This window comes from Hyla sarda, chromosome 12 (assembly GCF_029499605.1).
Source record: "Hyla sarda isolate aHylSar1 chromosome 12, aHylSar1.hap1, whole genome shotgun sequence".
Lineage (NCBI taxonomy): Eukaryota > Metazoa > Chordata > Amphibia > Anura > Hylidae > Hyla > Hyla sarda.
Genome location: NC_079200.1, coordinates 81,569,190 through 81,585,326, shown reverse-complemented (window position 1 = coordinate 81,585,326; position 16,137 = coordinate 81,569,190). Strand labels below are relative to the sequence as shown.

The 16,137-nt window shown below is 47.0% G+C and overlaps 1 protein-coding gene across 1 annotated transcript; it reads left to right on the top strand.

Moving 5' to 3' along the window:
* Positions 1-2,541: 2,541 nt before the first annotated feature.
* Positions 2,542-3,755, top strand: CEBPB (CCAAT enhancer binding protein beta). Its single transcript, XM_056547467.1, has one exon. It carries the CDS (start codon positions 2,695-2,697, stop codon positions 3,361-3,363), a length of 669 nt encoding a protein of 222 aa, XP_056403442.1. The 5' UTR covers positions 2,542-2,694; the 3' UTR covers positions 3,364-3,755.
* Positions 3,756-16,137: the final 12,382 nt, after the last annotated feature.

Here is a 16,137-nt window from a genome sequence, read left to right as displayed (position 1 = left end):
CAGAGTATTAGTATTACAGTCTACAGGGGGTTATAGTATCACAGCCTGCTTAGGGTAGTAGTGACAGCACCCGCTCAGAGTATTAGTATTACAGTCTACGGGGGGTTATAGTATCACAGCCTGCTTAGGGTAGTAGTGACAGCACCCGCTCAGAGTATTAGTATTACAGTCTACGGGGGGTTATAGTATCATAGCCTGCTTAGGGTAGTAGTGACAGCACCCGCTCAGAGTATAAGTATTACAGTCTACGGGGGTTATAGTATCACAGCCTGCTTAGGGTAGTTGTGACATTGAACAACATGGCGGTTCCGCGGTATTTACACACACACACACCAACCCCCATTATCATCATGTGATATGTGCAGCTCTGACCCCCAATGTCCCTAAGCCCCCCGCCGGTTTATCAGCCCAGCGCTGCACCCCACATCAGGGTACTTACTACGGTAATCATTTGTCACCCGCGAGCGCAGCTTCTCTGCCCCCTGTCAAATAATTATCACCCACGAGCGCAGCTTCTCTCCCCCCCCCCCCCCCCCCCTGTCAAATAATTATCAGCCGCTGCGCTGTATCTATTCCTGTGCCCGGGCTGCAAATATTAAAAAACAAACTTTAAATTACCTTTCTCCTCCGTTGTTAAGGAACCGGCCTCACTGTCCTTAGCTGTTCTCGCTGCGGTCCTGGTGTTGGGACGTCACAGAGCCTTCAGCCTATCACCGGCCGCAGCGATGTCCCGCCTTTGTTGATGATAGGCTGAGCTGACTGTCATGTAAGAAGCCGGCCTGCTTCTTATATCACAGTGGGCTCAGCCTATCATCAACAGAGGCGGGACATCGCTGCGGCCGGTGATAGGCTGAAGGCTCTGTGACGTCCCAACACCAGGACCGCAGCGAGAACAGCTCAGGACAGTGAGGCCGGTTCCTTAGCAACAGGGGAACGGAGGACGAAGGTAAGTTAAAGTTTGTTTTTTAATATTTGCAGCCCGGACATTGTCTAGGTCAGTGGTCCTCAACCTGCGGACCTCCAGATGTTGCAAACATTTGCAACATCTGGAGGTCCGCAGGTTGTAGACCACTGGTCTAGGTCTTATTTTCGGGGTAGGGCTTATATTGCAGCCCACCCTGATAATCTAGTTTGGGACTATTTTCGGGGAAACACGCTAACGCTCGTACATATATAACATAGGGCTTATATACAATTACAATGAACAGATGCAGGGGGGCCCAGGGGACACTGCAGGAGGCTATCTGACAGGGCAGCAAGGGTAGGGGTAACACCTCCCATACTGGGCCACCACAACAGTCTACAGTCAGGGGGTTATAGTATCACAGCATGCTCATAGTAGTGTCACACCTGACAGAAGTGTAAGATCACAGCCTGCTCATAGTAGTGTCACACCTGACAGAAGTGTAAGATCACAGCCTGCTCATAGTAGTGTCACACCTGACAGAAGTGTAAGATCACAGCCTGCTCATAGTAGTGTCACACCTGACAGAAGTGTAAGATCACAGCATGCTCATAGTAGTGTCACACCTGACAGAAGTGTAAGATCACAGCCTGCTCATAGTAGTGTCACACCTGACAGAAGTGTAAGATCACAGCATGCTCATAGTAGTGTCACACCTGACAGAAGTGTAAGATCACAGAATGCTCATAGTAGTGTCACACCTGACAGAAGTGTAAGATCACAGCCTGCTCATAGTAGTGTCACACCTGACAGAAGTGTAAGATCACAGCCTGCTCATAGTAGTGTCACACCTGACAGAAGTGTAAGATCACAGCCTGCTCATAGTAGTGTCACACCTGACAGAAGTGTAAGATTACAGCCTGCTCATAGTAGTGTCACACCTGACAGAAGTGTAAGATCACAGCATGCTCATAGTAGTGTCACACCTGACAGAAGTGTAAGATCACAGCATGCTCATAGTAGTGTCACACCTGACAGAAGTGTAAGATCACAGAATGCTCATAGTAGTGTCACACCTGACAGAAGTGTAAGATCACAGAATGCTCATAGTAGTGTCACACCTGACAGAAGTGTAAGATCACAGCCTGCTCATAGTAGTGTCACACCTGACAGAAGTAAGATCACAGCATGCTCATAGTAGTGTCACACCTGACAGAAGTGTAAGATCACAGAATGCTCATAGTAGTGTCACACCTGACAGAAGTGTAAGATCACAGCCTGCTCATAGTAGTGTCACACCTGACAGAAGTAAGATCACAGCATGCTCATAGTAGTGTCACACCTGAGAGAAGTGTAAGATCACAGCCTGCTCATAGTAGTGTCACACCTGACAGAAGTGTAAGATCACAACCTGCTAGGTGGATGTAATGTCTGAGTGCTGGGTGTTGCATTATTACAATCTGCTGGGGGCTGTAGCGTCCCTGTCGGCTGGTGACAGCATTACAGCTGGGTGTCTTGGGGTCCCTACCTGGCGAGGTTGCAATAACTCCTGCCGTTTAGAGTTAATGCTCGTAGTGGCCGCTAGGAGTCGTAGTGTCACAGGCGGCGCTCTCTCCTGTCACTGCTGTATGGTTTCAATGTTAAAAATTGATGACGTCACGCGTTACCATGACAGTAGCAAGCTACAATCCCGGGACAGCTATAAAGACGGCTCCCGGCTGCTGGTGGCTCAGACCTGATCTGACAGTGTGAGAGCAGAGCTCGGGGAGAGGAGTGAGCCCCGCCGCCTCATGCACCGCCTGCTACCGCCCTGGGACCTGCCAGGATGTGCGGCTATTAGACCCATGGACGCGGCTAACTTCTACTACGACGAGAGCCTGGGGGCCAAAGCGCAGCGCCGGGGGCCCCTGCCGGAGCACGAGCGAGCCATAGACTTTAGCCCGTACCTGGAGGCTGAGTGCGGGGAGCTCCTGTGCGAGCTGGGGGCTTCCCACTACCGGTACCCGGGGGAACCCAAAGCGGACCCGGTGCTGCACCCGCTGGACACGTACCGGGACCTCCCAGGCAAGGACGAGTCCCCGGCTATGCGCTCCTATCTCTCCTTCCACGCCGTGCCTTCCGGTAGCAGCGGAAACCTCAGCAGCGCGTCCTCCTCCAGCCCCCCGGGCACCCCGAGCCCCGCGTCCCGGGGACAAGCCACCGCGTCCGGCTCTAAGCACAAGAAGTCCCTGGACAAGCACAGCGACGAGTACAAGCAGCGCCGGGAGCGCAACAACATCGCCGTGCGGAAGAGCCGGGACAAGGCAAAGATCCGGAACATGGAGACTCAGCACAAAGTCCTGGAGCTGACGGCGGAGAACGAGCGGCTGCAGAAGCGGGTGGAGCAGCTGACCCGGGAGCTCGGGACCCTGCGCAACCTCTTCAAGCAGCTGCCGCCCGAGGCCACGGGGAGGTGCTAGAGAGACTGGGCCCCCCCGGGGTCACTCAGGAGCATACGAGGGGCAATGATGGACAGCTGACTGCGCCCCGTCCCGACCACAGAGGGTCACCCCCGCGGGCTGCACCGGGACGTCATGGACTAAAGGGCCCGGGGCCCCTAAAGGATCTTTCCATGTGGAATACACTGAGGAGGATGTTTGCACTCTGCACCTACTGAACACTTATTATTATTGTTGTTGGGTTTGTAGTCGGTGACGCAATAGTGAGGAGGATGACGCAACCTGCTGCAACCCAGACTTTTCTACAGACATTTCCTACCAGAGACTTTATAGATTTGGGAATATAAATATATATATATTTTGCTCATACAATGTTGGAATAAAAAGGTTTTTTTGTTTCTATCTGAGCCGCAGCCGGCTTCTGTTCTTATTCACACACTGCGGCCCCCCCAAGGGGAGAAGTTAACCCCAACATCACCATAGAACAAACAGCTCTGCAGCTTTCTGCTAGATTTAGTTTCGATTCCCAGTGATCTATCTCTGCTTGCTGTCAGGAAACTGAAACCTTCACCTGTATATCCAGAGGCTGACAGCTGCAGGGCTTGTTACTGTGTGTCAGTTTGCAATGTGATCGGAGGACATCTTGGGGAAGAATTGGTTTCTGTGGGAGTTGCAGAACTTTTTAGGATAGTCCATTGGGCTCCAAACTGTGTCCCTCCAGCTGTTACAAAACAACAACTCCCAGCATGCCTGGATAGCATCGTTGGAATATTGCTACAGACTATCCCAGTGGCTTCCAAACATTGCAGAACTACAACTTCCAGCATGCCTGGATAGCAACGTGGAATATTGCTACAGACTATCCCAGTGGCTTCCAAACATTGCAGAACTACAACTTCCAGCATGCCTGGATAGCAACGTGGAATATTGCTACAGACTATCCCAGTGGCTTCCAAACATTGCAGAACTACAACTTCCAGCATGCCCGGACAGCCGTTGGCTGTCCGGGCATGCTGGAAGTTGTAGTTCTGCAGTGTTTGAAAGCCACTGGGATAGTCTATAGCAGTGTTTCCCAATCAGGGTGCCTCCAGGTGTTGCAAAACTACAACTCCCAGCATGGCTGGACAGTCCGAGGCTGTCCAGACATGCTGGGATTTGTAGTTTTGAAACATCTGGTTGGGAATCACTGGTCTATAGCAATATTTCACTTGGCTATCCAGGCATGGTGGGAGTTGTAGTTTTGCAACATCTGGAGGGCCACAGTTTGGAGACCACTGGGATAGCCTTGCAGTATTCCTTCCACAACCTGTTGCTTGCCTGCTGATGCAATGCTACAGCTGTCTATATGACTGTCGGGGAATGCTGGGTGTTGTAGTTTTGTAACAGCTGGAAAACCTCAGGTTGAAGAACACTGCTATGTAAGAACTCCAGCTGTCGGTATGATGGGAGTTCTAGTTTTGCAATAGGTGGAAGGCCACAGTTTGGGGAATGATGGCCTACCTGATAACACCTTGGTATATAAAGTGTCACTCTTACTTAAAATATGTCAAAAGTTCTGATGGGGGGGGGGGGGGGGTTGTGAGTGCTGCAACCTTCTCCACTGATCCCTAGAGCGTGCAGGGAGAAGCGCACAGCTAAGTGCTTCTCTCCATTTTAGGCCTCCTTTACATATATGCGTTGTTAGTTTTTTTTTATATTTTCAGCCAACGCTGCAGAAAATGCATCGGAGGGAAAATGATGCCATTCATTTGAATGGGACAGTTCACAATCATCCAGCGTCTCAGTTTGGACGCCGGATGGTTGGACTCGCCGTACCTGGACAGATGGGAACACATCTTGCTGCATTCCCCTGTCCGGCGATCACAAACAATGGACACCAGATGATGCACTTCTGGCAACAGTTGTGGCAAGTTTTGCCGGATGCCGCATATATGTAACTCTAGCCTAATAAAAAGTCTATGGATAGAGACTGGGAGACAAATGCTTAGCGCTTGTCCCTGCTCCTAGCCATCGGTCTAGACCAGTCATAACTGTAGACCTGTCAGAAGTGATAGTGACACTTAAGGGAGTGTTCACACGTACAGTATTGTGCATATTTCATGTGCAGGATTTTATGTTACAGATTTCAGTGTAAACAAAATGACCGTACGCAGCTTCAAATCCTGCGCATCAAATATGCACAGGAAACTGTACGTGTGAATAGACCCTTAAAGGTTTTTTTGTAAAAAAATTAATGAATAAAACAACGTATCATGTGATGCAGACATCTAAAGTTTATATGGCTCACAATCTCGGTACGGAGCCCCTCACCGATTGGTAGATACATTTTGTGTGGCATGTCAAAGTTTTTTTTTTCTAATGACCATGTATTCACACACAGCAGATTTGTTGCAGACATTTCTTGACCCTTCCATATCTAGGGATGGGGTTGCAATAGTTGCGGCGTTGAACCCATGTATAGTATGGGATCTTCGCATAAATGCTTGCAACAAAAGCTACAGCATGTGCTACACAGGGCATTGTGTTTAGGTGGACTACCCTTCATGGGGTATCCAGGTATAGAAAATTCGGTACATTTGGCTGGGACACTTAAAACATGAAATAGAAGCCATCCCTACCTTGATCTAAACAGTTGCTTGTCTGATGGCTGGCTACTGTGATGCATTGTCCCTGTAGGACCTGCCTGCTTAACTTATCACTGCCTTAGTCAGTGACTGTCTGAGGAGTCAGTTCCTGCAGGGTACATGAACAAGGACGCAGCGGGGACTAGGAACAGCAGCAAAGAGGATGAGGGTAGGTGAGTACAACTTATTCTTTGTTTAACATGCCCGCAGCTAAATACAAAAATTATTTGTCCATCAGCAACCCCTTTAATCCATCAGTATAGAAGCTTAAAGGACAAGTATCATGTAAAAAACTAAGTTTTAGATCTCGGGAGGTCCGAGAACTTGGGCCCACCCGCAATTCCTATTGTCCAAAGTGGAGGCTGCCATGCCCCCTCTTTATAGTTCTATGGGAAAGCCGAAGATTGACGAACTGCTCTCCCATAGAGCTAAATCGAAGGGCCCGGGGGTCGTGATGCACCGCTGTATAGGAGAGCCGGGGCTCCAAACAGGAGATCATGAGGGGCCCCAGCGCTTGGACTCCCTGCCATCTAAAACGTATCCACTCTCCTTCGGAGAGGGTATATGTTTTTTTTTTTTTGTTTTTTTTTTACATGATACTTGTCCTTCAATAGAGAATACCACAGTCCACATTGCAAAATACAATCCTGCCTGCCTGCATGCACCCACCACTAGGGGAGCTAAAGAGCTGACTGCAGACAGTTTTAGCATGGAGTTTAATGTATTATCTGTATGCAGTTAGCACCTATAGTTCCAGCAGTCTCTGGAATACAAGCTGAAATGTTATTATTAGCTCTATGGCTGTGTGAAGAGAGCAGGGGATTTGAAGCTTTTTTTCATACAAATTTGTACAGAATTTTGGAGAAATTGAGAAGAGATTCCAGTGGGTACTGACATGACCATAGATCACACTGCAGGGCATAAACATGTACTATACCTCACTTCTTCAGGGATTTTTGGCTGTACTGACTTACAGTCACTGTATGCCAGTCTTCATACCGGAGATGCCGATGGAGAAATATGATGATAGTCAATATTTGCGAAGCACTTGAGCGCCGGCATGGTGTTTGCCAAGCTACTTCCCTTCATCACTTCAGATTGTAGGGATTAGTAGCTGGCGGCCGCTCTATAGTAACGGATACTTTCCGCTGGTCTCTGTGGTTACATTGACGATTTACTCTGGGATTTTGTATGGTCACAGTTTAATGTGTCTTCACTTTCAGAGATTTGTTGTCATATACGATACTTCATCCGCAGCATTAACAGTGACAGTATTTCAAATGGGAAGCAAATCTTTGCTGTGATAAAAACTCCTTTGGGCAGTGTTCACATGTAGCACTGCAGCTATTGCAAAACTCCCATCATGCCTTCTCCAGTTTGATGGTAGACTCTCCTATCCATTGTTGTTAATGGTTTGACCACCCCTCTAACCCCAGACTGATGTTAGCCATGTTTTGAGCTAGTTTTTTTTCTCAGTTTAGGTTATGTAAGTCACTGCTATATGCTTATTGGTTGAAAGGGGGTGTATACTTTATTGTGAAAGCATGAAAAATACCTGCAAGTACAAATGTTTCAAGTCTGACTCCATTATGATCTAGAGACCATCTTAGTGTCCACAGCAGTGTTTCCCAACCATTTTTGGCTCGAAAAAATAAATAAATCGCAGGGCACCCCTACGGAAGTTGACGAGCAAAGAAAAAAAGGAAAAAGGCCGCATTGCTAAATATTTTGTATATTTATCAGTGGGTATGTAGTTTAAAGTGCTGCTCACACGTGACGTCTTCTCTGATCAGCGTCGTTCCCTGTTCTTCTCCATCTGGTCCTGATCATCCTGACCATTTCTTCCAGCCACAACTCTTTACCGTTAAACCTGCAAAACAAATTTGTTAGGCTCCGCACTTTACCAGCCTCCAGATTCCCCTTTTACAAGTGAAGAGGAATACAGGGTGTATAGGTGTAATGGGTTAACAGAGGGTTGCAGAAAGGTGTACAGGGATCACAGGAGTGTAGAGGAGTGTACATGGGTGACAGAGGGGTGTAGGGGGTGATAGAGGGGTGTACAGGGATGACAGGGGTGGCAGAGAGGTGTAGAATAGTGTACATGGGTGGCAGGGGGGTGTAGAGGAGTGTACATGGGTGGCAGAGGGGTGTAGAGGAGTGTACATGGGTGTAAGAGTGTACATGGGTGGCAGAGGGGTGTAGAGGAGGGTACATAGGTAACGGGTGTACATGGGTGACAGAGGGGTGTAGAGCAGTGTACATGGGTGGCAGAAGGGTGTAGAGGAGTGTACATGGGTGACAGCGGGGGGTAGAGGAGTGGCAGATGGGTGTAAAGGAGTGTACATGGGTGGCAGAGGGGTGTAGAGGAGTGTACATGGGTGGCAGAGGGGTGTACATGGGTGACAGAGGGGTGTACATGGGTGACAGAGGGGTGTAGAAGAGTGTACATGGGTGACAGGGGTGGACAGGAGTGACAAGGTGGTAACAGGGATGGACAGGGGTGACAAAGGGACAGAGGGGTGAACATGGGTGACAAGGATGTGGTCAATTGGGGGTGAACATGGGTGACACGGGGATGGACAGGGATGACAGAGGGGTGGATAGGGGGATGGCCAAGGTGGACATGGATGACAGGAGGGTGGACATGGGTGAGGGGGGGATGAACATGGGTGAGAGGGGGGGATGGGCATGGGTGACGGGAAGGGGGGAGGGTGTGGGCATGGTACAGTACCTAAAGCAAGCCGTTTTTCTTCCCGCTCCGGCAGGGCAGTCATACACTGCACCGCAGGAGGGAGGGGGACGCTGGGGCACGGGTCACTACACCGGCCCGGCACAACTTCTGCGCTCTTCCCCTCTCTGGCAGGGAACTCACTCACTGGGCCGTAGGGGGATGCTGGGGGACACGCATGCACAGCAAAGCGCACATAAACTTCCCTCACCCCTGCGGCGCCGAGGAAGGCCGGGGCAGGAAATAAAAAAATTTGACGTCGAAATTCCACAGCAATCCGGTTGGGAATCACTGGTCCACAGAGTCACTGCGTTTTTACTGGAAGCTACAATGTTTCTGTTAGGGGCAGCGCTTCGGTCATTCATTCTGGCCGTGAGCGCTCTCCCCCCCCCCCCCCCTCCTTAACATCCTTGGCTCTGGGACTCGCGGTGCGGGATGTCCCAGGTGTTACTATGTGCAACGCCCGGCCGGGCTCCCGCATGCGAGCCCTGGGCATCTCCACACCTTCCTCCGTCCCCGGCCTCTCTTCTGTTCTGCTTCGCTGGCGCACGCATCCCCTTTTCTTAGGGTGCACGTTTGCCGGCATTGCTAGATTTAAAGAGCCAGTACACCCTTAATTGGTTCCCTGCTGGGAGGACCCTATATTAGTCCGGCACCTCCCTAGTATGGTGCCGGATCTTTGTGCCTTGTGCCTTTGAGAAAGTGTTACGTTTTGTGTGCCATATCTGTGTTCCTGACCTCCAGCCTGTGACATGACCTTGCTCCTTTGCCGCCTGCTTCCTGACCTTGTGCCTGTGACCCCATTATGCTCCTTTGCCGCCTGCCTTCTGACCTGTGCTTCGTCCTGACTACGCTACCATCTGTGCCAAGTTCCATCTGGGCAACCTGTGTGGACGGATCGTGCCAGGGGTAGCGACCTGGGTGCCGCTGCAAGTCCATCCCGCTTTGCGGCAGGCTCTGGTGAGCACCAGTGGCACCTTAGACTCCGCTCCCCGGTACGGTTCAGTCGTTGTACACACAGGACAGCGGATCCACTTCTCTACAGTTTCACAGACACCAATAGCACCCATTGACTTATAATGGGGGATGTCTGGTCCTGAAGAGGTGTTGATGGGAAATATATCGCAGTTTTCTCTGTCAAAATGACTATTTACCATCATACAGCGCTTTCTTTCCTGTTAAATCAGGTTAAATTGGCAACAGATAGTAAAACAGAGCTAATTTCTTCAAAAAACAGCACCACACCTGTCTTTAGAGTGTGTGTGGTATTGCAGCTCAGTTCTTTTGAAGTGAATGAAGCCAAGTTGTAATACCACTTTTTTTGTTAGAAGAAACTAGCTCTGTTTTGCTATTCTTGGATAATCCCTTAAAGGGAACCAATCATCAGATTTTACCCTATATAATGCTTGGCAAAGCGTTATATAGGATAAAATCTTTACCCTCACCATCCCCGGGAGATGCTCCGGCCTGCAAGGAAGGTGAGGATATGAAGTTATAAACTTCTCCCCTCCGTGCCCCTAAGTAATCACTTGGGTGGGCAGCTCCTCTCACGTAGCCCCGTCCGCCTGATTGACGGTCCGTGTCATCGCTTTGCACTGTATGTGCAGTGAGCAGAGCGATGATGCGGCCCATCAATCAAGCAGAGGGGGCATCGCTGTCGGCAGAAGACTCGTGACTAGGTGAGAGGAGCTCCCCGCTCAGGGGACTACTTACGGGGCCACCGGGGAGCATCTCATAAGTATATATGCTCACCATCCCCAGGGGCAGGAGCGTCCCCCGGCGATGGTGAGGATAAAGATTTTACTCTGATTCAACTTTCATGTAATGTCCTTAAAACTCAGTAGTGTGTGTGGCCTCCACGTGCCCGTATGACCTCCATACAACACCTGGGCATGCTCCTGATGAGGTGGCGGATGGTCTCCTGAGGGATGTCCTCCCAGACCTAGACTTAAGTATCTGCCAACTCCTGGACAGTCTGTGGTGCGTTGGTGGATGGAGTGAGACATGATGTCCCAGATGTACTCAATTGGATTCAGGTCTGGGGAATGGGCGGGCCAGTCCATAGCATGCCACTTCACACCATTACTGATCCACCGCCAAACCGGTCATGCTGAAGGATGTTGCAGGCAGCAGAACATTCTACACGGCATCTCCAGACTCTCATGTCTGTCACGGGCTCAGTGTGAACCTGCTTTCATCTGTGAAGAGCACAGGGTGCCAGTGGCGAATTTGCCAATCTGGTGTTCTCAGGCAAATGCCAAACGTCCTGCACAGTGTTGAGCTGTAAGCAAAACCTCTACCTGTGAACGTTGGGCCCTCCTACCACCCTCATTGAGTCTGTTTCTGACCGTTTGAGTGGACACATGCACATTTGTGGCCTGCTGGAGGTCATTTTGCAGGGCTCTGGCAGTCCTCCTCCTGCTCCTCCTTGCACAAAGGCGGAAGTAGCGGTCCTGCTGCTGGGTTGTTGCCCTCCTACGGCCTCCTCCACGTCTCCTGATGTACTGGCCTGTCTCCTGGTAGCGCCTCCATGCTCTGAACACTACGCTGACAGACACAGCAAACCTTCCTGCCACAGCTCGCATTGATGTGACATCCTGGATGTGCTGCACTACTTGAGCCACTTGTGTGGGATGTAGACTCCATCTCATGCTACCACTAGTGTGAAAGCACTGCCAGCATTCAAAAGTGACCAAAACATCAGTCAGGAAGCATAGGAACTGAGAAGTGGTCTGTGGTCACCACCTGCAGAACCACTCCTTTATTGGGGGGTGTCTTGCTTGTTACCTATAATTTCCACCTGTTGTCTGTTCCATTTGTACAACAGCATGTGAAATTGATTGTCAATCAGTGTTGCTTCCTGAGTGGACAGTGTGATTTCACAGAAGTGTGATTGACTTGGAGTTACATTGTGTTGTTTAAGTGTTCCCTTTATTTTTTTTTGAGCAGTGTATATAATAGTGGGTAAAAATAAATAAAATAAAAAACAGCCACTTTATCAGGGTTTTTTGTTTCCATGCAGTGACTTTTCCATAATGACATATAGGGGAAGATTTATCAAAACCTGTCCAGATGAAAAGTTGCTGAGTTGCCCATAGCAACCAATCAGATCGCTTCTTTCATTGTTGGAAAGGCCTCTGAAAAATGAAAGAAGCTATCTTTTTTCTTGTGTACTCAAGTAGAAAACAGACATGGTCGCACATCTACAATCTTGCACAATGATCCAATTGCTTCTCAGCATCATTTCAAAAACGAACAGGTTGTTAGTATATACGTTTTGATCAAAAAGTACAAAGCCCACTCACCACGTCAAGGCCACCTATTTAGAGTGGGTCCCTAACAACCCTAGCATAAAATGGCGTAGCACTGGGCGGCGACCACCACCGCTGCGACAGCAGTGCCCACAGGGGGAACGACCCACTGGCAGAGCAGCCCCAACACCACCCAAACCAGTCCATGAGTCGCACCTCCCCGCAGACACAGCAGCAACGGACACCGCACAGCACCACACCAGTGTGAACAGTATGTTATAGCACACTTACCATGCTCTCCCAGTCAAACTGGGAGGCTGCCAGGAAAGAAAAGGCCCATGTGTAGCTAACTACTACTTATATAGGGTTGGGCTGAGGGGTGGGGAAGAGTGCAGACAACATGTAAAAAAAAAAAAAAAAGAGGGGACAGAAAACACAATGTGTACTCAAGTAGAAGACAGACATGGTGCACATCTACAATCTTGCACAATGATCCAATTGCTTCTCAGCATAATTTCAAAAACTAACAGGTTGTTAGTATACTTTTTGATCAAAAAGTACAAAGCCCAATCGCCACATCAAGGCCACCTATTCAGAGTGGGTCCCTAACATCCCTAGCATAAAATGGCGTAGCACTGGGCGGCGACCACCACCGCCGCCGCAACACCAGTGCCCACAGGGGGAACGACCCACTGGCAGAGCGGCCCCAACGCCACTCAAACCAGTCCATGGATTGCACCTCCCCGCAGACACGGCACCACGGCAGCAACGGACGCCGCACAGCACCACACCAGTGTGAACAAGATGTTACAGCTCACTTACCATGCTCTCCCAGTCAGACTGGGAGGCTGCCAGGAAAGAAATGGCCCATGTGTAGCTAACTACTACTTATATAGGGTTGGGCTGAGGGGGTGGGGAAGAGTGCAGACAACATGTTCAAAAAAAAAAAAAAAAGAGGGGATAGAAAACACAATGTGTACTCAGGTAGAAAACAGACATGGTCGCACATCTACAATCAAAATAAATAAAATAAAAAACAGCCACTTTATGAGGGTTTTTTGTTTCCATGCAGTGACTTTTCCATAATTACATATAGGGGAAGATTTATCAAAACCTGTCCAGATGAAAAGTTGCTGAGTTGCCCATAGCAACCAATCAGATCGCTTCTTTCATTTTTGAAAAGGCCTCTGAAAAATGAAAGAAGCTATCTTTTTTCTTCACTTTTTCTTCTAGACAGGTTTTGATAAATCTCCCTCATTATGTTTATTTTGTAGGTCCATATAATTAAAGTGATACATCATTTATATTTGTTTTATTTTATTTTAGCACTTAAAAAAAATATAACTTTTTGTAAGAAAATGAGTATTCTTAAAATTGTTCTCTTCTGATCTCTATCTCTTATAACTCTTTTATTTTTCCGTATACAGGTATGTATGAGGGTTAATTTTTTTGTGCCGTGATCTGTAGTTTTTATCATTATATTTTTATTTAGATGGGTTTCTTTTAAAAAAAAAATTATATTTTTTCTGCTATATGATCTGACCCCAAATCATTAATTCTGGACTTTGTTGGGCTTTTTGCATTCACTCAAATCAACGTGCGGTTAAAGTTATATTTTAATAGTTCAGACATTTACACCAAATATTTATTTTATTGATTGTTGATTTAAACTTATTAGGGAAGAGGCTTATTCACATTTATTAACTTTTTTGCCAAATAAGGGACCTTCACTTGTCCTCTCAGCTGATTGGTACCCTGTGATTTTGGCGTGGTGGTCCTAATCAGCTACCGGCAATGTAATTTTGGCACTTACAGAGGACATGATGAGTTCTCATTGCTGCTTCTAAATGGTGGTCATCACCCTGATGTTTGGCATTAGACGTGGGTCCAGGGTATGAAGCACGCTCAGCTCTTGATCATGCTTCATAGACTGGGAGCAGGGCGTAATAATGTTATTAGTCATATTGCACAGATCTCTCCATATCAGATCTGCTCACTCCCTTGTAGCTGTGACATCACCTCACACTCTCTGAATGCCCCTGCTCCCCCCCCCCCCAGTCTGCTCAGGATAAGACCATTGATGTGAAGAGGCGAAGCATACTTACATTAGCTCCTTAGATTTTAAGGCAGCAGGAAGCCTTTCTCATATTAAACAGTAGTGTTGAGCGGCATAGGCCATATTCGAATTTGCGATATTTCGCGAATATATGGACGAATATTCGTCATATATTCGCTAAATTTGCATATTCGTAATATTCACGTTTTATTTTCGCATATGCGAAAATTCGCGTATGCGAAAATTAGCATATACAAAAATTAGCATAAGCGAAAATTCGCACGCCAGTCTCACACAGTAGTATTAGAGCCTTCTTTACACCACACAAGCTGGAAGCAGAGAGGGATGATCACTGTGATGTGTACTGTGAAAAAAAAACAACAAAAAAACGAATATTCGTAATTACGAATATATAGTGCTATATTCGCGAATATGTGATATTCGCGAATAAAATTCGCATTGCGAATATTCGCAAGCAACACTATTAAACAGCAGTGAGCTTGTTCTGGGGGAAATTTCTGTGACTACTGAGAAAGGTTTCCTGCTGCCTTTAAATCTAATGAGCACTTATATGAGCTCCCCCTCCTTACATCACTTGGCTTATTCTGAGCAGACAGGAGGGGGAAGGGGGTGTAGAGATTGAGCTCTGAATGCGGTCAGGAACCCTACAGATATGGCAGAGGAATAAAAGAAGTTAATTGTATTAAAGGTTCAAAGGGTGGAACCAAAATAAGATATCCACTTCTGCCAAGGTGAATAGGTGCTGCCAAAGGCTTTGTTTGAATTCGAGAGAAGACTAGTCAATTTGGATTTGACCAAATGTTGTGGGATGGGTTGAGTTTTCTAACTCGTGGCTATAGCAATCACATGAACACAAACAATATCCTATCCTCTTTCTTCTTACTGTCCCTTGGGCTGTCACTCCTAGCTTGCTGCATGGCGATCTTTTATTTCCTTCAGCCCCACTTTTTGTGGTACTGTCTATGTAATGAAACCAAAGTTGATAGCATCTTATAGGTTGGGGTGATTGATGTCTCTAAAGAGCTTTGAAAAATTATAGTTTATGTGTTGAAATTTTTTTTATACATTACCTAAGAGGAATAAATATCAGCAAAATCTCCCAATCTCTGGGGTTAATTCTGTTTTTGAACCCTTGGTGACATACATTGACTCCCATTTGCAAACAATAGTTAGATGGCTGCCTAAATGTTGGAAAGACACCAATTAGTTCTTGGGACAGATACAGGGACTAGATAGTTCTACCGCAACATTCTTTGCACTTTAGATATAAAAAGGCCTCTATACATATACTCAAAGTACATGTGATGATGTCATTGCTGTGATGAGGAAAGTGCTGGATGTGGAGTCTGCATTAACCCCTAAGGACAATGTTTTTTGTTTTTTTTTAACTTTCGTTTTTTCCCTCCTCATCTTCTAAAAGCCATAACGTTTTCAATTTTCCACCTACAGACCCATATGGGGTTTGTTTTTGGCATTGCCAATTTTAATTTGTAATGACATCAATCATTTTATCACCAAATCGCTGGAAAAAAACAAAAAAAAATATTTCTGAAAAAAAACTAAACAAAAAAGTAATTCTGTAACTTTTAGGGGCTTCCGTTTTTATGCAGTGCATTTTTTGGTAAAAATGACATGTGATATAAATTCTGTAGGTCCATACAGTTTCTGTAGGTCCATATGGTGTTGTTTTACTACTTTTAAAAAAAAATTATAACTTTTTGTATGAAAATGAGTATGCTTAAAATTGTCCTCTTCATATTTTTCTGTTTACTGGGATGTGTGAGAGCAAATTTTTTGAACCATGATCTGTAGTTTTTGTTCGTTTTTATTCATTTCTTTCTGGAATATTAAGTGACCAAAAATATGTAATTTTACATTTTGGTATTTTTTTTACGTGTACAGAATTCACTGTGTGGTTAAATTAACATTGTATTTTAATGGTTTGAACATTTACGCACGCAGTGATAAATTATATGTTAAAGGGGTATTCCAGGGAAAAACTTTAAAAAATCTTAATCCTTCCAATAATTATCAGCTGCTGAAGTTGAGTTGTTCTTTTTCTGTCTGGCAATAGTGCCCTCTGCTGACATCTCTGCTAGTCTCGGGAACTGCACA